We start from the raw sequence: 23,289 nt of genomic DNA on the forward strand, positions 1-23,289 counted from the left end.
GGCAACTGCCTTCCCCTCTTCTGATATTCAGAACAATTAGTGTTTACACAGCTGCTCTAAAAAACACACTATGCTGCCCTCTGTCAGGTTAAATGTAAAACAAGCATGTGAACGAACAAAATTATTCCCCTCAAACTCTTCCATACCCTAGAAATTTGTCACTGGCATCCAATAATTATACTCCAAGTCCATTCATTCTGCACATTGGTAACAGCAGCATGCTCCCAGTATATACATTTCTGCTTGGCACACAGCTGTCTGAACGGCCACAGTGAAGCTAAGGGACTAGAGTAGATCTCGTTCCCCTCCCAATCCTTGTCCAGGTACACGCTAACATGTTTCAAGCTCATTCATGCTTGAAAAAATATTACAGCTACAAGTGAAAAACCTTTTATTCAGTCATAACAAATAGTAAAATAAAACAGCTTTTTTATTCCAACACATCACTTCCAATGCTTACACAGGTCAGAACGGACTCTGCCAGTGCAGTTATTTTCATGCCTCAGTCAGGGATTCCCAAACATCACCATTCACATCCCCCTTATAGACCCTTCATTAAACAAGTGGTTTTAAACATTCAAATGCTCATTGCAAATTTGCATGCAAGAAAGAAAGAAAGACCCAGCTGACATCCTGTCACTATGCTCACAAGGAAGAGATGGAATAAAGAGTCAAATATAGTAGCAAATTTACTCTGGAAGGCAAAAGAGGTTAAATGTATAAAATAATGAAGAAACTGTGTCAGATGCCAACAGTGGATTCAGTCTGGTAGAGAAAGTCATGGTGTCAGCTTTGCTCTAACTAAATGTAAAACCCCCCAATTATGCTAAGACTTCACTTTATCATCTCACAAACTGCAGTAACTAATGGCATGTCTACACTGCAGCAGGCAGCGAGCCTCCCAGCCCGGGCAGACAGACTCACGCTAACTCGGCTAAAAGTAACAGTGTTGACCAGCTGCAATGTCCACACTGCCATTTTTGGTGCACTAGCTCAAGCCGGGCTAGCACGAGTCTGCCTAGCTGGGCTGTGCAGGCTGGCAGCTGCAGTGTAGACACACCCTAAGTTGTTAACCAGGTGGAATAATTAGGCTGTAAGATTGTGTTTTAAATTAACATTGTACTAATATTGGCTACTTCTTTTTCTGTGTTTTTCCTCATTCTTTTATAGTAAAAAAGAGCCCTATTTATTCCACACAGGTTTACATGAAAGTCATATAAGAAGGTTCAACACACTTTGGCTTTTTTTTTTTCCCCCTAGTAAAAAATGTTTGATTAAAAACGATGCATTAGTTACTAGATGCAAATCTTCACCATGAGTGTGAAACAATCCTGAACGAGTGAGACCGCCCTCGGTATAAACCTCAACCCCACCTCCCAAAAAAAGAAAAGTTCTGCTCTTCCCACCCTCTTCCTGTTCCTGTCCTGTCCGATTTGCAAATGCTAGTTATGTGAGAGCTGGGGTAGTGTTCTAATTTTTCTATTGCAGCATTGTCTAATGTAGTACATTGGTCTGGAATCTGAATTTATGGTATAAACCTCAGGTTTTCCAGTAAGTAAAAAAATATATAGAAAGAGATAAAGACTTTTCTTATACCGCAAATAGAGTTATCAGTTTTTTCATGCGGTAACTGATGGCAGCTTTCATTTTACATTTTCAAGTACAGGCAAAGTAGTCGTCATTCAAGCTGTGACAATATTAAAGAGAACGAATGTGAAAAATATAGGAGGCAGTAGAAATTCATCACACTTCTATCTGACGGGGGCGGTGGTGTTACAAAAACACCCAGACAGATTGAGCGCTCTGATGAGTTTAGGACGCTAATACCAATGGTAGCATGTGGCAGCTCTATGGAACAACAGATTATAAATGAAATAAGCTGGCCACGGACAAGTGTGTTTGCACTTAGGCTGGAGCCACCAAGTATCTGTGTGAAGGTTGCAAAATAAAACAGTGATTAATAAGCAGGCTTTCCTGCCAAGTGGGAGGAAATGGCCTGGAGGGAACAGATGTTCTCTCCTGCCCTGAATTATGCTAAGCCCTTTATTTTCCCCCAGTTGATTTTGCATACTATATATATATATAAAATACATCATAGAACAATCTATGGACTCTTCCCAGCTGCATACCTGAAGACTTAAAAACAAATCAAATCACACCTTAATGGACCACATGTATTACAGCATCATTCTGGAGGGAGAGAAGGAGAAATTGTTCTCTCTGAATTGTCTAAAGACAACGGGGCGCCTGTCTTTCCCTGCGACTATACAATGCTGTTTTGTATGCCCCTGCTAAACATGAATCAAAATGCCTACAGAAGGTCTAAATTAGCCATTCACTTCAACTTGTCTGAACATTCTCTTCCTGATAATGTATGGCAGCCACTGAACCATGCTGGGCTATTTCAAATGTAGGGCCCAATCCTACGAACACTTATGGAAATGATAGGTCAAGGAGACCATTCACTTGAGCACAGTTACTCACCTGCAAAAGTGTTTGCAAGACGGGGGTCTGAGTGAGTCATCATTTTTGTAAGCTACTTTCCCTAAAAGTCAATTTGCTGTTGGTGAAAGGTACCATATGTTGGCATCCTGGGAAACTGATGTCCCATTTAGCCAGAGAACAGGAACAGGGTACGTGCACACTGACCCCACCAGAGCACCTCAACCCTGACCTGGTCGCACCACTTCTACAGATGATTTTCTAGAAAGAGAATTACAGAATATAGAACCTCCTTATCCCTCTACAAAATATGGACAATGCGAAAACACTGATCTCAGGACATGGGAAATTAACAAGCTCTACCATCACATCCATGCTGCCTTGCTTAAGCTGGGATATGTAGTGTACAAAAGTCCTAGCACCTTTGTCTCTTTCATAGGGCTCAAAAAAAATGTACTGGAAATCTCCAGCAAAAGAAAGGACAGCTTCCAGCAGCAAAGAAGGGCATTACCTCTCCTATTACCATTGCTATAAATGCTCACACAGAACTTAAACCTTCATTTAATCAACCTAACCACACAACAAATCATCCTGCTGGAAATTTGCAGGATTCTCCCTCGCTCCAGAATAACCAGGCCTCCAAAAGGGAGGAGTCAAGATATGGTGCAGAGCTGAACCTGGCTGTTGAGAAGTAACCAAAAAAGGGCCTGTGACTATCAAAGTATTTGTGTCTAACCCGATTTCTAGAAAAAAGGTTGAGAGGGTTAAATCTGGCTCATCTGCTTCAGCACAGAACAGTGAAAAAAATCAAAAGGGGAAACCAACTTCTCGGTTTGTTTCATTTGTTAAAAAATAAATAGAAATTTTGCACGGTCATTAGGTGTTATAAACAGGTTTCACACATCCTCAGCAGCAGGAGCCCAATTCTCTCCTCTCAGCTCTTCCACCAGTCCCTCTGCAGGCTTGCTCCCCGTGTGGTCCATGAACATGTTGGGAATATCTTTGCCAAAATAGATTTTGCTGTTTGATGCAATAGCTTTGTATTTCATCAGCTGCAAGTACTCAGGAGTTAGTTTTAGCTGCATGAAGAGAAAACAGAACATCAGCAGCCGTCCAGATTTACTGACTAACAAGCTTTTGTTGTGATCACATAGGGATCCATTTTTCCAGAGCACTAGTGTACCTGGCAGACAACCGAAAACATGAATACAAATCTTCTTCCTATTTAAAGAAACACCAGCAAACACAGTGTTCCCTTCCGGTATCTGCTGTTGGCAGTGATCCCCCTAACTCTACACCCGAGAGTTTTGTCCATTTGATTTCTCCTTCTCCCGCTTGCTGCTCCCCAGCAGGTTCATGGCTCTGCTAGATTGATGACTTCCATGGATAAGAGCAGCATGATTCTGATCTGGCCTGTAATCAGATCCTCTCATAATAAGCATCCTCTAGAGGCCTGCTCCATTTGTGCAAGAAGTTTGCCAGGTGGCACACAGAGCATTAGTTAAAACTTTCTGGCTGTAGCAGAGCTAACATCATATCCAAGTGCTGCAGCTCTAGCTCTCTCTAGAGAGGGAACCTTGGTCTCAAAAGCATTTAACAGAGCGGCCTCCATAAAGCACAAGCCAGCACATTTAGGCTTCCTCTGGACAGATTCATATTTACAGAACGTAAGAACAGCCATACTGGGTCAGACCAAAGGTCGATCTAGCCCAGTATCCTGTCTTCCGATGGGCCAGGTGCCCCAGAGGGAATGAACAGAACAGGTAATCATCAAGTGATCCATCCCCTGTCGTTCATTCCCAGTTTCTGGCAAACAGAGGCTAGGGACACCATTCCTGCCCATCCTGGCTAATAGCCATTGATGGAACTATCCTCCATGAATTTATCTAGTTCTTTTTTGAACCCTGTTATAGTCTTGACCTTCACAACATCCTCTGCTAAGGAGTTCCACAGGTTGACTGTGTGTTGTGTGGACAAAGTGCCATTCTAGTCTAATGATTAACTCTCCTCCAGAGCGAATGCCACCAAAATACTAATGTAAACACTGTTCAAACAGTGCCCCCATCAGTCTGGCCTGATTTTCAGTAACTACATTCATTTTGTACATGTAGCAGGGAGTCACTATCACAGCTGGCTTTTTTTTTCTTTCCTCTTTTAAACTATCAGCTCTTCAGCACATGGACCATCTTCTTGTTCTGTTTGTACAGTGCCTAGCACAAAGGGACAAATAAATACCTTGTTAGCTTCTGCTATCTTCATGGCAGTGTAGCATTCGGCGTCAGCTTTTGCCTTCTCCCTAGCAAGGAATGCACTATCTGTAAGGAAAACCATGGCAGCCATTTAAACACAAGAGAGCATGCAGCTGCTGTAACTTGTTAAACATTGTGCTCCACATTTGGACCCATCTTTGTATTCACAGTAGCATCCACACACTGCCAGGGTATCCACACCACTACCGAACCATGGGTGGCACACCTGGGCCATGGGGGAAGAAATAGGGCCAGAAGCTACAGTCTCTCCCCACACCTGAAATGTAATGGGATGATTATACACCAATGCTTCCCCTGCAAGAGAGGCAAATGGCTAATCTCTTCACCCTCCTCCAAAACGCAGTCATCTCTTGGGGAAAAGCATGGCAGCTAGCAATCCTACACACCACATCTGGACAGGACATAAAGAACACCCCATCAAACTGAAACCACAGGCGGAATTTTAGGTAGCGAATGTAATTACCCAAACTGTAATTTGGCCAGGACACTGCGGCTAACATCCCAATACTTGTGTAAGAGTCAGGGGATCTTTAACCCTTAAACTCAGGCCCCTGGATGGGCTCTTAGCTTGGCTTTTTCCAGGATTTCAAGAGCTGGGCAAACAAAGGGTTTGATCCTGCAAGACGTTGAGTGCTCAAGTCGTAGAGAACCATCTCCCGTCAGTATCAGGCAGGGATATAAGATTAAACATTTTATAAAGGTCATCTAAAGAAACCAACACTTCCCTACTGCCTATTGCATTCTTCTTTTACCCAGACTTTTTGTGATTAACCATATTTAATGAACACTAATGTTACACTGGCACAATCTGTAAATCCAGGCTTATCTGTATGGTCCACTGTGTTCCCTGGATATTCACAGGCTGTTTTAGGGCACCCAACTCAGCGAGCAATAACACTCCCCAATCCAGGCTTGTCAGAGTGCACTGGGATCCTATTCAAGCTGTTTCAAAGCAAACAACTGGATAAACCATTCCTTTATCTCCACCAATAGGGAGAACATCCACATTTAAAAACAATACCAGCAGCTGGAAGGTTGTGAATTGAGGCTTCGCTCCATTTGGCCAACTAATGAGAACACTCTGCCGACTCAGTCAGAGCAGCTGGAAGGGCGGAGGCAGGGCAAAAATTCCCTGCCTGCAGGACGCACGGGCTGCTGCCTAGTATGGAGCTGGAGTGAAGGCCTGGCACCTGGTGACATGTATTCATAAGAAATAAAAACTATTGTAGTTCTGCTGGGAACTTCTTAATGAGAAGCTGCTGATCTGTAAAACTCTAATTGGCTCCTCAGTGGGCTTCTGTAAAAACTTGACAGGGCCTATAATGAACATAATTGGAAATAGGGCCTTGCAGCTCTGAGCCAGAGAGGCAGAGCCCTTTTCTTGTCCTGGAATTTGCCTGACACAAGGCACTGCATGGGGAAAAGCCCTCTCAGTTAAGAGCTCAAGCTCCTATAAAGCACTCAGAACCATCACCTTGGAAAAGAAAAATTATTTGAGAGAGATAATTGGCAAGGAAATGCTTCCATTCCTGCTCCTAGTCAATAATGGCCCCTAAAGGAAGCAAACAGCAATTCCAGATGGGTGTGAATAACGCAGGAATCCATGACAGGAGAAGACAGAATATAGGGCTTGTTTACTGCTGATAATGCTTAAAGAGAAACACTCACTTCTTTAGCCTAGGGAGATTCCTCCTCTCCCCCTCCCACACACACACACACCATCACCTCTCTAAGACAAAAAGAAAAGGAGGACTTGTGGCACCTTAGAGACTAACCAATTTATTTGAGCATAAGCTTTTGTGAGCTACAGCTCACTTCATCGGATGCATTCAGTGGAAAATACGGTGGGGAGATTTATATACACAGAGAACATGAAACAAAGGGTGTTACCATCCATACTGTAAGGAGAGCAATCAGGTAAGGTGAGCTATTACCAGAAGAAGAGCGGGGTGGGGCGGGGGAACCTTTTGTAGTGATAATCAAGGGGGGCCATTTCCAGCAGTTGACAAGAACGTCAGAGGAAAGCTGGGGGGGGGGCGGGGGGGTGAGGGGAGGAATAAACATGGGGAAATAGTTTATTCCCCCCCACTTTCCTCAGACTTCTTGTCAACTGCTGGAAATGGCCCACCTTGATTATCACTACAAAAGTTCGTGCCAAAGGCTAGCAATAGCTCACCTTACCTGATCACTCTCGTTACAGTGTGTATGGTAGCACCCATTGTTTCATGTTCTCTGTGCATATAAATCTCCCCACTGTATTTTTCACTGAATGCATCCAATGAAGTGAGCTGTAGCTCACGAAAGCTCATGCTCAAATAAATTTGCTAGTCTCTAAGGTGCCACAAGTCCTCCTTTTCTTTTTGCGGATACAGACTAACATTGCTGCTACTCTGAAACCTCTCTAAGACACATCACCTTGATCTTTGGATCTTGAAAGCTGCAAGGCAGGCCTCTGCTTATCTCAGAACTGGATAAACTGGTGAGATGGGTTTGGCCACTTTTTTTTTTTTTTCCTTTTGACTAGACCAAAGATCTAGAGCTACATTTACCAAAAACTCCTGACAGGTGTCCACATTTTAGAAAAATTCTGAAGAAAGAGGGGCAGATGTAAATTTCCATGGAACACTGTGGGTGTCTGAATGGAATGGCATGGCAGGACCATACCCTGAGAGGATTTCCTAATGAAGTTCTAGGATATTCTGTTTCTGGAAGATGCTCTGCCTGGTTCTTAGGTGTGTCCCTTTGGGAGAGTGGGAGTCTGCAGTGCTGGCTCCTGCAATACTGTTGATAATCACACTGCCTGCCTCCCGTGCTGCAGCAACAAGCGTCTCGGAGTTTGTTTGGGGCTCTCCAACTTTGGTACATTTGCCAGAGTGAACACGTCCTACTCTCCCAATAGACCTAGTCCCTCCAAGCACTCCAGTGTGAAATGCGGATGGAAATGAAGGGAAGAATCTGAGCACGCAGACAAATAAGTTTTGAACGTTGCAATGCATTTCGAGGTTCACATGAAAGGTTATTGCATCAACCATACACAGGGGTTCAATATGAAAGGCCTCTATACTTTCATATGGGGGCTCAGTCATGTTGTGGTTAGACTTTGGCCAACTCACAGACTCTATGTGCCTCAGTTTACCCATAAAAGAAATAGGGATAATACTGCCCCACCTCATAGCAGCATTGTGAGGACTAACTAAAATATCTGTGATGTGCTTTGAAATCTTCCGAGAAGAAGCACAAAGGAATTTGTTTATTGGAAAGGTTGTTGCTCACCTTCAATCTCTGAAATTTTCTTCTCCGTTTCCTTTTCCATCACCTTCTGTCCATACGTTATTTCAGCCACTTGGGCAATTTTTTCTGCCTCTGTAGTGGTAAAGGAAACATCTCGATGCCCAAAGAGTTATGACCCGAGCTCCTTTCCCACAGAAGCATCTCAGGCACACACCCCCTTATACTCCCTCTGGCAAACCCAATCCTTATGGGGCAGATCTACACTGCAACTGAAGGTACAACTGCAGCAGGTGTAGACCCATGTGAGCTAGCTTTGATCTAGCTAGCTCAGGTACCAATATCAGCGAAGCCACCAGGGAGCCAAGGTACGTACTTGGGCAGCTAGCCCATGCTGCAGCCTATGCTGCCATGGCTTCACTTTTATTGATACCCCAGTTAGCTAGATTAAAGCGATCTTAGGTATGTTCACACATGCGGCGCACACACCTTGGATTGCAGTGTGGACATACCCTATACAGGCACTTTCAGCCCCCCAAGAGGTACAGCATCACATCCACGGATGTTTGTAGTCAAAGCAAGCACAGGGAAACCATCTGAGAAGCCCAGAGCTTTGCGGAGGCTTTACCTGAGCAAGAGATGGGTATCAAGCAGAAAGAGAACACTCTGCATTTTCACATCTACAAGATACAGAGCTGTTCAAAGAACTCCTGGCAGCAGCCCAAATGAGGGGGAACTCATTTTTAAACAGACTTAGTCACAGGAACCTGTGACTGCACATTTACTGTAAAATTCTGTATTTTGATTAGAGACATTCACAACGAATCCCTCGGTTCACACCTTCAGTGGTGCAGTTGTCACTGTGCTTGCTGTTAACAGACTCTGGACAGAACCAGCTAGACTAGAGATGGGCTAGAGCTTCTCTCACCCTCCCCAAACCTCAGTGCCTGCCTCTTCCCACTTCACACAAACCACCAGCGTTAATCTTGTTTATAGTCGCCTTATTGAAAATCTCTTCGAGCCACCATCGGACTACACTGCTGCTCGCACAAGACCCAGCAGAGGCACATGTGCTGCGTGCACTTCCAGAGAGGTGTTTGGGTTAGCCACCCACCCACGCCTGGAAAGCTTCTCAACCAGCCACATGTATGGGAGATGCATATACAGACCAATCAGGGCCTTCTTCCTCTCCGTCTCTGCTTCCTTCTCCACGACCTTCTGCTTCTGAGCCGCAATCAGCAGCTTCGTCTTCTCGCTCTCCCTAGTGAGCCAGAACAAGCCAGATGTACAACTGCAGTGACCACACAGGATCTGAGTTCTCGAAAGTGCAGCCATCCTTCCTAGGTGACAGCCACGCCTTCCATGCTTGTCCCACTGCAACCCGCTTGCATGACACTGGGTAGATTCTCTCTCTAGAGTGCATTTGCAGGGGCAGGTTGTGGACAGAACAATGCATACACTCACACTCTACCTCGCTAATTTCATAGACAAAAACCCACTCCATTTTCCTGACCCAATAAATAAAAAGTCCTCTCCTCCCCCACAACAAGTAAAGGTGCTATTTTGCATGATCACCCAGTATGTGATGTGTACTGCTGTCCTCTGCTGGGTGAATCAGACCTGCTCCAGTGAGCAGATCACCCTCTAGTGGAGGGCAGTTGATAGAGGATATAAGCACTAATTACTTGGATACACACCTATAAATTTACCGTTAGTGGAGGTATCAAATTATTAAATTAGGAACACAAAGCAGAAAGTGAAGCTATATAAAAAACCTTAGCCTTCAACATAGCCATAGCTATAAGTTTTCCCTTTCTCACTTGGAAATTTTGGAAACTTTTCTATTTGTAAGAAAATAGCTTTGGGAGGTGTACGTGCAGGATTAAATGCTACTTTTTTTTATTTAGTAAAATGGCTCCGGATCTCTCTCACCCCCACTGTCCTACTGCCTTCTAAGAACGAAGTGAAATTAAAGAACGTTCTCTTTTGAAAACATCACCCTCATGTTTTCTCCTAAAATTTCAACCATTTCAAAAACAGCACACGGAGCAGAAGTCAGGCCTGAGGAACTAGTCACTCTCCAAAGTACATCACACCCCGTGCTGTATTTGTAGTGACAGAGGAGATAAAAACGGGCTGATCGTAAAAATAAGGAATCCCCATACTGTGGCCGCATCAAACACAAGCTACCTGGACTTCTAGGGTAGGGACACAGGCTTGGGAGAGGATTTGGGGAGAAAGGAAGACCTTTCTTGATTACTCTCTCTTTGGTGGCAAAGTGCTGAGAGAACCTGTGTGTTTCTGAATGGTCAGTGCAAGACAGGCTGCTGGCTTAGAAAGTGTTGAAACAACAGGATCATGTCGTCAAGTATTATTAAAACAAGTTATTTCAAAGCTTTGTGAAGTCTTCAGCCTGCTGTATCAACAATTTCTTCATCGCCATTCAAAGAGCAGGATTATGGATTATCCACCCCGCCATTTGTGCACACTCACCAAGAGGCCCTTGAAGGCATAGTGTCAAGGTCAACGGGCCCACAAATGAACCACTTTTGCCACTCAAATGCCTGCGCACACACAAAATACAGAAAAACCTTCCCATCGGCAGAGGCGTGCTTGCATGATGCCATTCCCATCACTTGGGCCTCCTGCCCATGGCAATGAGCCAGCATGAGGGTAAACGAGTGTGTCTGGCAGAGGGCACTGAAATCACAGCATACTATGAAAACATATTAGTCTGGATGACAAATTCACTTTGGTAACACAAAGGTGAGAGTCCCAGGCACTTACATGAGTTCATAATTCCTCCGAATTGTTTCTGGAATGTTTGGCTTCGTAACGCGGACTGCCTGGAAAGACAGTGAATAGGAGGAAGGTAGACAAACAGCTAACATGCCGCGAGAAACCAAAACACTGGCAACAAAACTGTGGGACTTAAAATTGGGCCAAAGATAATTAGTTGCCTCAAGGAACTCAACATGGAGTCTAGTTGGTAGAGCCGTTTTCCAGAAATGACTTACAGCTCTCCATCCCTGCCCAGCACTGCACACCCAATCTCGTAAGCATTTCTGTACCAGATGGGATTGTCCTCCCCATGATCAGCACTTTGTACAGCCCAGGTGTGACCCTGATTACCTGTATAACGAGTCCAGGGGCCATGGTGGTCAGGTCCTGCTGCAAAGCCAGTTTAAGGTTTTCATCAATCTGATCTGGTATCAAAAAAGTGAGACATGGTTAAAGAACACACAAGGCACTTGGCTCTCAGATCATCTGTGGAGTTATTCAGGATAGGCTTTGATTTAGCATTCTTGGAAATGAAACACAAGTTGAGGTTAGATACACAGAGGCTACATATCCCATAGGGGAAATCAAGACACACCTGTGTGCATGTGTGCACTTTTTTTTCCCCCTAACAAAACCCCAGTCTTGAGCCAGGCCCTGAAGCCTTTGAGTAAATCAGGTTTGATTTAAAATTTCAGGCGGAAAACAAGCAAAACAAGATGGTATCACAAACAAGATGCAAGACCAGACAAAACTGGCGGTGAAACCAAAATACCGTAATTGGGGTGAGGTGGGGAGGACGAATAGTGGACGGGTGGTCTGTCTTGATGGTGAACTTGCACCACCAATATCTACAAAAGAAGGGTATTTACAAACTCCTGCAACCTTCCACAGCTCCAGTAATATACCTTTGGGATTTATGGACCCCGGAGGTACTCTCAGAATCCACATTACTGGGAATAAATGGACAATTACTCAGTCAACTGGCAGTATCTCAAGGGATAACTGGGATTGGATCCTTATCCACTGTGCCTACCACTCAGATGCACAGGGCACCTCTGACTGCCAAATTCAGAACCAGGGAAGGAATATTATCTCAGGATATCATACCAGCAGGGACCTCAAGGGACTTTCATCTTTCTCCGAGCACTGAGCAGGTGTCATGTTACGAGATCAGGTGGACGTACACAGCTTGGCAAGTTTCCTGTAGTGTCAGGGGTCCTCGGGCAACAGGGGATCTGGATCCTCCCTAATGTCTATTTCTGGGTTTCTTCTAAGAGTCTCTCTGTTAGAGGAACTCAGGGATGCCACAACGCTCCAGTGAGTACTCAAGGAAATGTCCACAAGCATGGTGTGTTTGCAAGTAAATTCTGAGCTATTCTAACCAATGTCCCCCAACGCTATCGTTCCAAACAGGTCCTGGAGCAGTCCTGGTAATTTAAAACCTGGCCTAGCCAGGCCTTGATCTACCCAGGCTGAATGTGTGCCAGCAAGAGACAGAACAAGGAAAAGGCAGAAAGGTAAAAGGTCACATTTGTTAGTTTAATAGGTTGGACACATTTTCATCAGCAAATCCACTTGGCTCAGTAGGTAGGAATTAACTTTAGTGTAGCTGGGGAATTTCAAAAGGAACTAAAGAATTCAAAGCCCTGCTTCAATGAAAGCTTCAATGAAAGTTGTATGTTCCATTGGGGCCTGCTGAGAAATGCAACAGGAAAATAAAAAATTAACAGCCCTGAAAGTGATCCAGGCTCACTCCCTCAGTTATTAGCTTTGTCCCAGTTCAGGTGTCTGGAATTCACATTCAAAACACAGTTCAGGCAGGAGTTTAGGAAACAGCTGTTATCAGTTTCCTGCACCTGCCTCCAGATGTAGAGGCAGAGAATGGTGACATAGGTCTGTATTCAATGGGCTGCACCTCATTTCTAACTCCTCAGCCAAAAAGCATCCTGCTCAGACAGAAACAATCATGAAGGAGTGCATATAAATGTATACAGACCCTTCCTTCAGAGCAAATCAGTTTACTTTAGTCTCTTTTTAGCAACTATCATCAGCGGCTGCTGATGTCATCTGGAGACATCTATGGGTGAAGAATTAATATATTTTCTGATAATTCCCCTCCTGTTTCTCTATAGAAGCGAGTCCCAATGATATATTTTGTAGCAGTGCACTGTCAGAACAGGGATCTCTTAGTCCCTTAAAAAGTGCAGTTCTGATACAGTAGTTAATGATTAGTAACCATCACACATTCCGATAGGAAGACTAGATCAGGGAGTCTCAAGGAGGAACCCGCAGGGTGTTTGTGCAAATGTCACACAGTGAGCCTGGGCTCCGGTTTGAGATAAGTATTGCAAAGACATTCTCACAATTTCAAAAGAAAAATTAATCCTGAGAACAACAAAAGAATTTATAAAGGGTAACGGTCAATTAAGACATTTTGTTTGTCCCTCTACTATCAGGACACCCTCCTGTAAGAGGTTCTCCTAGTCTCTGCACAGTCTAGTTTTTAGATGACCTGCAGTCAGAATGAAGGATAATCTGTCCAGTCCTGAGAGATTCCCCTGTTCTCAAACACCCACATGGCATGCCTAGGTAGTATGGTAATAGCTGCTTTAGTAGAACCAAGATATAAGCTCCCCATACAGCATTTTACTTGCCCTGAATGAGTAACATTTCTTGATAGGCGACTAAGCTCTCGTTTATATTTTTTATGATTGGACCAGTAAATTTCTCGTGACTATTTTGCAAGGGTTAGCTAAACAGAGCCATCTACCTGATGAAGCTTCCACACCTTAGCTAGGACAATCAGCTGTTCTGTTTGTGACCAGGGTTGGTTCTGTTTAATTATAGTTACACATTCCTTATACTTCTGGCTCCAGAGGCACGTGTAACTATAACTAATTAAACTGAACCAACCCTGGTCACGAATGGAATAGCTACTGGAGTGATCTCTTCTGAATCCTATCAGTTATGGAGAGGGGCCTAAAGGAGGCTCTGATTGTTTACTACTAGATTTTGTGTGGTAGCAGCAGAAAACCTTGCTGAAGCAACAGTAGAAAAAGGCTACTGTAGTGCCCATCTTTAAAAAAGGGAAGGAGGAGGATCCTGGGAACTACAGGCCAGTCAGCCTCACTTCAGTACCTGGAAAAATCATGGAGCAGGTCCTCAAGGAATCAATTCTGAGGAGAGGAAAGTGATCAGGAACAGTCAGCATGGATTCACCAAGGGCAAGTCATGCCTGACTAATCTAATTGCCTTCTGTGACGAGATAACTGGCTCTGTGGATGAGGGGAAAGCGGTGGACGTGTTGTTCCTTGACTTTAGCAAAGCTTTTGACACGGTCTCCCACAGTATTCTTGCCAGCAAGTTAAAGAAGTATGGGCTGGATGAATGGACTATAAGGTGGATAAAAAGTTGGCTAGATTGTCGGGCTCAATACATAGTGATCAATGGCTCCATGTCTAATTGGCAGCCGGTATCAAGTGGAGTGCCTCAAGGGTCGGTCCTCGGGCTGGTTTTGTTCAATATCTTCATAAATGATCTGGAGGATGGTGTGGATTGCACCCTCAGCAAGTTTGCAGATGACACTAAACTTGGAGGAGAAGCAGATACGCTGGAGGCTAGGGATAGGATACAGAGGGACTAGACAAATTAAAGGATTGGGCCAAAAGAAATCTGATGAGGTTCAACAAGAACAAGTGCAGAGTCCTGCACTTAGGACGGAAGAATCCCATGCACCGCTACAGACTAGGGACCGAATGGCTCAGCAGCAGTTCTGCAGAAAAGGATCTAGGGGTTACAGTGGACGAAGAGCTGGATATGAGTCAACAGTGTGCCCTTGTTGCCAAGAAGGCCAATGGCATTTTGGGATGTATACGTAGGGGCATTGCCAGCAGATCGAGGGACGTGATCGTCCCCCTCTATTCGACATTGGTGAGGCCTCATCTGGAGTACTGTGTCCAGTTTTGGGCCCCACACTACAAGAAGGATGTGGAAAAATTGGAAAGAGTCCAGCAGAGGGCAACAAAAATGATTAGGGGACTGGAACACATGACTTATGAGGAGATGCTGAGGGAACTGGGATTGTTTAGTCTCCTGAAGAGAAGAGTGAGGGGGGATTTGATAGCTGCTGTCAACTACCTGAAAGGGGGTTCCAAAGAGGATGGATCTAGACTGTTCTCAGTGGTAGCAGATGACAGAACAAGGAGTAATGATCTCAAGTTGCAGTGGGGGAGGTTTAGGTTGGATATTAGGAAAAACTTTTTCCCTAGGAGGGTGATGAAACACTGGAATGCGTTACCTAGGGAGGTGGTGGAATCTCCTTCCTTAGGTATTTTTAAGGTCAGGCTTGACAAAGCCCTGGCTGGGATGATTTAGTTGGGGATTGGTCCTGCTTTGAGCAGGGGGTTGGACTAGATGACCTCCTGAGGTCCCTTCCAACCCTGATATTCTATGATTCTAGATGTTGTTAGGTTCGGGTGAATGTGACAATTCATCTGTAAAGGTTACAGTGACCCAGGGCAGAGATGGGGCTCACCAAACAGCTCAATGTAGACCTCCTGAAGAGTGTGAACACTGCAGAACTGGTTCAGCTCATGATGAATCTTGTTGAAGATGAGTGCTTTGTCATAGTCTGCTGTGTAGTTCTTCACTATGTCATACACTGGTGAGAAGGAGAGAGGTTTGCATTAGACCAGAATGGCGGTGGTCTTGAGTCGGGCTCCACCTGGGATACGTGCAATGGGAGCTTGATACATCTGCACTAATCACTGGGGGGCGACTCACTGCCAATGCCTGGAGCCTTCCCACTAGCAAGTGAACAAAATGGAAAGAAGATCTCTGCACTGCAGAAGCGCACTTTTTTCATTTATTTTGAGAGGGAAGGTTTAATTACTGATGCTAATACTTCATAATGTACAACCAATGTTCTGTCATATGCTTTGTAAACATAATGAAGTCTTAGTAACACCAGACCTTTCTATAGCATCTGCTATTAAATCTTTGCTGAGAAGCAGTGAGACACGGATTATGTGTCTGAACAATATGATATGTGGATTAGTGAGTTTGGGCATGTACAAAGCAATTTGTGAGACTCTCAGAGCAGGAGGAAGCCCCCAGGCCCAAAGCTGTACATGGATTTACTTTTAATCAATGGGACCTAAAATGGTCTGGTTCTGTTCCACTCTCCATGAATTTTTTGTGGACCCACGAGTGTATTCACAAGCAGAGAGGTTTGCCCTGATGTTCTTGGCCAATGTATCCACCCTTTTCCAATGTGCTAGATGGTTCCTGCACTCCACCCCAGAGGTAGCTGCATTTCAGTGGGACTCTATAAATCAGTTTGTGATGTATTTCGAGTGAAAGGTGCTCAAATCTCTTAATCTGTGTCTCACATGCCAATTCTCTGATGGTATTCTGAACCCCTTCTCCCACCCTTTGTCTATTTAGATTGTTAGCTCTTCATGACAGTGCCTAGCAAAACACCACTGGGATTCATGGGGCTACTATGATATAAATAATAATAATCTGATAGGCATTATAGGTATTACAATGAAAGGTACGAGAAAAATGAGTATATCTGTGGTAGTAAGTAATAAGAACATGTAAGTGATAACAAAACACAGAGAAATATATAAAAAATAGTAAAACTGGTTCTGTCTCTTAACATTTAAAATTAAGTTTGGGCGTAAACACTTAAGTTTAAAGAGCAGAGGGCTTTAAAGGGGACATTGCTGAATTTCTGTGGCTCTTCCGGCCTCCAAAATCAATCACTGCACAAGCAGAAAAGATTTCTCAACCCCATGCTGCATTAGCAGGAACATAATGAGCTTTCAGAAGGCAAAAGCCGTACTAATGCTCAGATCTGACAGTCCTTCATACTGTAGCCTCGCAGACTCATTGGCAGAGATAACTCACCAGCACCTTGGATCAGGAAATTCACCACTTCGATCCTGTCAAAATAAATCATCACTCCCCCACTGTGAAAGAAAGAGAAAAAGAAAAGGAGGGTGTAACATTCCAAACTAAATAAAGCTGCTCAGGGATACACCCAGGGTCGAGGGTGGGTGTAAGATGTATGCAGTACTGGCTCTTCTAGAACAAGGCACTGCTTCTCCATAATTATTCAGCATTTAAAGGAGACTAGGATGCGGGGCACAGAACAGAGCTCACAGCAGCACAATCCTGCATCTGAACCCATTCATAAAAGCAAATTCTTATTTCACAATTTGCTAGAGGCTGATCATGCAACTGTCACAGACAACATCAGGAGGGACCAGTCATGGAGACAACACCCTCTAGCGGACTGAAAGGGACACTTCACAACCTTTGGTAACAGTGGTTCACAGTGGTGGGCCTGCACTTACAGCAAATCCAAGTGGATGGTTTTGGGGGAACCCCAAGAACAATGGCCCAGTTTACTCTGGATTTAGCTACATGTAAGCTAGGAATAATGGATTCTAGTTTGGGAGGAGCAGGTCTAGTGGTTAGAGTGTGTGTGTGGGGGGTGTCTCTGGACTCCTGAATTCTTTCCTTAGTTCTTTGACTCTCGTGACCTCACACAAGTCACTTATCCTCTTTGTGCCTCTATTTTCCCACTGGCAAAGTGAGGATAAAACCTGCTTCACAGAGAGCATGTGAGGCTCAGGATTTTAGATCCATGGACAGAAAGCGCTAAGTAAAGGATTAGACATGGAAAAGGCTCTGAAGTCAATTGTAATGCAGTCTATCCTCACTTGAAATTTAAGTAGGCCAAGAATCAGGCCATGAAGACTTAGTTCCCCTCTCAAGCCTAGAGACAAGAGCAGTCACACCCATAAGGACATTCATGCCCTGGAGTGGGTAGAGTATTTCCACTGCCCCCTTCCCCAGGGTACCACAGTGGGAAGCCACAGTCAGCGTCTACCTGACACCATAGAAGCCCCACCAGTTGAGGCTGTAGAGTGGAGGCTCTGAAACAGCAAGTTCTCTGCCTGCCCTGTCCATGGCCCTGCCCCAGTCAGCACAACAATTTTCAATTTTCAGGCTGTGATGAGCTAATGTGTGCTCTCAGTAGAGGTAAGCTGTAGTCACCACAACCTATACCTTGATGGACTTTCCGCTCCTGGGAACCTTACATCCTGGTTTATGCCAGCAGAAGTCTTTTTTTTTTTTTTTTTTTTTTTGCCAGAGATGAATCAAATCAGTGGACTTTAAGAGAACTGCCAAGTTATAGGAAGTTCTCGCTCGTTGTTACTATTATACAGTCGCATTATTGACTGTATGTTATTCTGAAGTGGTATAACACTAAGAGCAGAGTGTTATTGTTTTCCTACTAAGAACAAACACACACACACACACACCCCAAACATGCAGCTACAATAAGGCAACAAATGTTAAAGTATGCTGGAGCTTCCTGAAAACATAGGATCCAGTTCAGGGGCAGGGCAGGGCGGCACCTGACCAGCCTGCTAACAGGAACAAAGGGCAAAGTACATTCAACTACTGCAAGCTATGATTCAGCATGGGGAGAAACCAAGAAGAAAAACTGGGGTAACTTGATTGCTGTGCCAGATGATGGTCCGACATCTCACCTGGTACCACAAGGAACATTTTTCACCTCATCTGTCTGCAATGTAGTCTAGAGAGAGAGAGAGAAAGAACAAAGATTCAGTTAAGAGCCAGCCTGCTTACAGTACAAGAGTTATGTAGTTCCTTTGTTTTTCATCAGCTTTCCTGTCATCTTACAGAGTATTTCCTCTCAGGTTCCTCATTACATCACCCCTTTGTCCTGGAATAGCCTGGGGAACTGCAAAAGCCAGAACTAAATCTGCTTCTATTGATTATTCCGCCATCTGCTGTCCAGCGCTTGTCAGCTCTAGGGATAAACCTTAAAGCCACTTGTCCAAAGGTTGCTCAACAGAAAGAATGCATCACTGCATAATTCTTTGAGAGCATTTGCCAGTGATCTAGCCTGCAAGTTTACTGGACAGGTTCTAAGTCCCCACTTTGGGATGTTTATTCCCCTGCTTGAAAGAAAAACTGGGGAAAAGAAAGATGTACCATCCCAAGAGAAAGATCATGGGGAAAAAGCCCAGAAAATTCAGAGCAGGCCTGGGGCAACTCCAGTGATGCAAACCTTGCAGCAGTCTGTTGTATCTAACCGAGGCTGGAGTAGGAGGAACTACAAAAAGGAAGAACGTAATGCAAAAGACCATTTACAGTGCAGGGTCTCGAAGTCCCCTGCTGCTCTGGCCCCATGCAGAGGTCCTATACAAGCCTTATGTACCCACAGGGCTTTAAGTGGTACATATGCCTTGCATTGGCCCTCTGCACATAGGCCATTTTCACCCTTTGTGGAAGTAGAGTCTGACCAGCTCCCACTGACTTCAGTGAACATTGGATCAGGTTCATACTGAGCATAAGGGCTTTTCCCTCTCCTGCCTAGATTCTCCTCTGGGAGGTTTCTGAGAGTGCCATCATCAGTCTTGTGCCAGCAACATCACAGGTTGTTGCCCTGGAAAAGATTGTGATGTCCCAAATGTAGCATTCTCTGACCAACTTGGTGGGAAAACACTAATGTAAGCAGACAAATGCAAAAATACCTGCACTGATTTGTAGGAAGTTATAAAGGGGAGCATAAGGTGGAAGCCAGGTCCACTGGTGGAAGTCAGCAATGCGCCACCTCTGCAGGAGAAGAAACAAAGAGAAGAATGGTACACAGTTTATTCACAAGTATCTGCAGATCCTTTGACTATAGGAAGGCACGGAAGCATTAAAGATTAGATGCACTGAAAAGGTAAATAAACTGACATCTTGTCACTTCCAAACAGAGACAGATATCTGCAAATATATCTGCATTTGTCATCTGTGCTTGGACACTTTTCTCCTTTAATTTAAGTGCTTGATACAGTTTGTGTACCCTGAATTCAGAGCATATTGAAGACACTTTAGATAATCAGCACATACTAAAACCTTACAAGCTCTTCCCATCTCTGATAAGAAAAGGAAAAGTTGTTCTCTGTGGTTGTGGGGGGTTGGTTTTGCTTTGTCACAAGCCACATCCAATTGCCAGTTAGGATATGAAAAGTCACCAGCTAGCTAAGAGTCAGACACACAGCATGATGATTGCAGATTTGAAAACCTTTTCAAAGTTATGATGAATACATGAGGAAAGACTTTAGCAATTAATGAACCCGAATGACACAAATAACCCAAAGCAGCTGGAGAGCCCGCCAGTCTCAGAAAACAAATGGAGATGGAATAAATATACCCTAAGACTAAACAGTTGAAAATCAGTGCCATGGGATTTGGACCTTTCACCTCCAGGTCACTGGTTCAAATCCAGCCCAGGCTGATAGTAATCAAAAGTTATCACCCAACAGCTAGTCAGTAGCTTATGTGGAATGAGTTGGTGAGAAGGCCCTCAATCCAGTCCCCAATGGACAGCTGTCCACATCACAAAAACATGCCCTTACATTTGTCACTAATCACTCCCCTAGTTGGCAGGCTCAGTAGTGGTGCTAAAGGTTGAATAAGCCATGGAGACTGAATTACTCTCTCTCGCACATAGAGATGGTCTCTTTAGGTCAGAGCATATCTCTGGGCAGGGAAGCTGATGCTGTCAATGTTTTATCTTATCTGAGGATGAACAGAGGACTTAAATCCTCATGGCTGTCAGGTCTGCACCTTTCACCAACATCTCCATAGTCAGTCCCTCCTTCACCTGCCAGCCAGCCAAGACCATACATTGAACTTCTGTTTCTCGCCTAACAGAGCTGATATCATCACAAGCACCTGAAGCAGAGCAGAGAGCTGCAGTCCTTATTTCAATATCAGGGTTATGGGGTGTCATCAACTCTTCTGGGGAAAACACAGAAGCTCAAACTCAGACTTTACATCCAAGTGAAGGAGGATGAGTCACAAGTTATTTCATACTAAAGTGGAATTACTGATAATTTCTAAGACTGCTTGAGTGTCTTCTGTTACCAATCTGGGATCACAAACTATGTCTTTCCCCAACTCCACCCTCCTTTGACAGAATATTGGCGTCTGATGGGGAAGCCATTGGGTTGTGGTTTCAAAATACCGTGAATCCAAACAATATTGCAGATGGATGTCTTACCTATAATAAACACCAATATGTCCTTCTTCAATTTTGTGTACTGCAGAGAAGAGAGCTGCAGCCAGAAAACTAACAGACAGCGCTGCTATCGCACCTAGTTGGGCCATCCCTGAGAGCACAGCCTAGGGAAAGGGAACATAAAGCACATGAGATCAAAGATTGAGGCAAACTGAGAAATATTTAACTAAATGTATTTAGCCTACTACTGACACCAGCTCGAATAATAACTATACTTCCAGCAGAGGATCTCAAAGTGCTTCACAAAAATTAAGCCCCTCAGGTATTCCCAGGAGGTAGGTTTTACTCCCATTTTATAAACAGGGAAACTGAGGCAGAGAACTCACATGCCCGTTGTCACAGAGTGAATCTGTAGTAGAGCTGGGAACTGAACTCAGAAGTCCTGACTCCAACTCTCCCACTCTAGCCACTGGATAACATCTCAGCTCTGTCTCTCTCTCTGTGTTTAGATTTACTAAAATATTAGTTTTAAGACAGAGCCTACCAGTGCACAGTTAAAGGAACCAGAAAGCCAAGAGCCTAGTGCAACTTCCACCTCACGTTATCAGTGTAGATATCCTATTCTCCAGGCTCAGTCTCCGTGGAGTTTAAAGCTGTTTTGCTATAGTAGCAACATGCACAAGTGGCACACGCAGTCTGTGTGATGTGGGCACATTAACTCCAGGAGTTACACATGCCCCTCTACAGGAGGGGAGGCCTCTTGCAGTCCTGACCAAATTATACAGGCTGCCCAACAAAGCAGCACGTGCAGCTCTGCCACTGTAATTTTGACCTGCGCCCACAGAATGGTCATTGCATGTTATTTCCCAACAAACCATTATTTACGATTTGTGAATATCAGAAAGAGCGCACATGGGAGCGCATATGATCTTAAGGAAAGGTTACTTAGAACCGTAAATCCTTAGATGTTATACAAAAAACACCACGTCTCTTTCCTTTTCCGAGGAAGGCTTTGAGCCATGCTATAGACACGGGGTATAATTCGTAACCACAAACACAAGGCCAAACATATTTGTCTGTTAAGTAGCTCGTACCCCTCAGGCATTAAAAGGAATCCTAATACCCAATCCAAGCTGCTGCCATCTCCTTCCCTCCTCCCCCAGCCGCACCCTTCCCACCCTTTTGCTGCTGGTTTACTCAGACTCTGGTCTTGGGTTAGATTGTAAATTACGCTGGGGAAGGGACCTTGTCTCCGTCTTTTCACCCGTGCGGTGCCTGCCTGACCTGGGGGGCTGGATAAACCACGGTCACCCCCTGCCTGCCCCTGGGGATGAAGCAGCCATAAGGGAAACCTCAGACAGCAAACTCCAGGAGGAGCTGTGCTTAAATGAGCCTTCACCCCGCGGAGGCTGAGCCCTGAGGAGAAGGGGGGCGCCAGTCCCAAGCTTGGGGGCAGCGGGGGGGGGGGTGAGCCCTGAGGAGAAGGGGGCGCCGGTCCCAAGCTTGAGGGCAGCGGGGGGGGGGAAGGGGTGAGCCCTGAGGAGAAGGGGGGCGCCGGTCCCAGGCTTGGGGGCAGCGGGGGGGAGGGGTGAGCCCTGAGGAGAAGGGGGGCGCCGGTCCCAGGCTTGGGGGCAGCGGGGGGGGAAGGGGTGAGCCCTGAGGAGAAGGGGGGCGCCGGTCCCAGGCTTGGGGGCAGCGGGGGGGGGGTGAGCCCTGAGGAGAAGGGGGGCGCCGGTCCCAGGCTTGGGGGCAGCGGGGGGGGGGGGCTGAGCCCTGAGGAGAAGGGGGGCGCCAGTCCCAAGCTTGGGGGCAGCGGGGGGGGGGTGAGCCCTGAGGAGAAGGGGGGCGCCGGTCCCAGGCTTGGGGGCAGCGGGGGGGGAAGGGGTGAGCCCTGAGAAGGGGGGCGCCGGTCCCAGGCTTGGGGGCAGCGGGGGGGGGGCTGAGCCCTGAGGAGAAGGGGGGCGCCGGTCCCAGGCTTGGAGGCAGCGGGGGGGGAAGGGGTGAGCCCTGAGAAGGGGGGCGCCGGTCCCAGGCTTGGGGGCAGCGGGAGGGGGGGCTGGAAAGAGTCCAGCCCTGGTGTGGAGGGGCCCATCAAGGGGAGGGGGTCCGGGGGGGAGGGGTCCCCGAAGAAGGAGTGGGAGCCTGGGAGGGGGGCTGGCCCTGTGGGGGAGGGGGCCGGGATCCCCAGGGTGGGCGGGCCCTGGGGGCAGGAAGGGGAATGGACACCCCTGGGGAGCAAGGGGGGGGTGACCCGGCGGAGCGGGGGCAGGGATCTAGGCCGGGTGGGGAGGGCGTGGGAGGGAGGGTTCCCGCACTCACCGCCTGCTGCAGCGACTTCCGGGTGTCGCCGCGGTGACGCTGTTACCATCATCACTGCGCGCCGCCCCCGGCCCCACGAGCCCTGCAGTTCCAGCAGCGGCTCCGCCAGGGGGAGCCAGAGACTCACGCCCTGGCTTGTGCGTGGGGGCCGCACCGGCCTGCCAGTGCCAAGGCGGGGCGGGCCCCTGGGTC

General features: G+C 46.0%; 1 protein-coding gene across 1 annotated transcript; it reads right to left on the minus strand.

Annotated features, from left to right (window-relative positions):
* Nucleotides 1–374: 374 nt before the first annotated feature.
* ERLIN2 (ER lipid raft associated 2) lies at nt 375–23,133 on the minus strand. The gene is made up of 12 exons (XM_084615356.1): nt 23,098–23,133; nt 20,821–20,942; nt 19,301–19,382; nt 18,290–18,336; nt 16,635–16,696; nt 15,256–15,381; nt 11,073–11,146; nt 10,728–10,786; nt 9,110–9,201; nt 7,986–8,075; nt 4,678–4,757; nt 375–3,521 (listed from the first exon to the last, which is right to left on the minus strand). The coding sequence occupies exons 2-12, from the start codon at nt 20,925–20,927 to the stop codon at nt 3,339–3,341; spliced, it is 1,002 nt and encodes a 333-aa protein (XP_084471482.1). The 5' UTR covers nt 20,928–20,942; nt 23,098–23,133; the 3' UTR covers nt 375–3,338.
* Between the last annotated feature and the right edge of the window lie 156 nt (nt 23,134–23,289).

Source organism: Lepidochelys olivacea (assembly GCF_965140295.1).
Source record: "Lepidochelys olivacea isolate rLepOli2 genome assembly, chromosome: 26".
In the NCBI taxonomy this organism is placed as follows: Eukaryota; Metazoa; Chordata; order Testudines; family Cheloniidae; genus Lepidochelys; species Lepidochelys olivacea.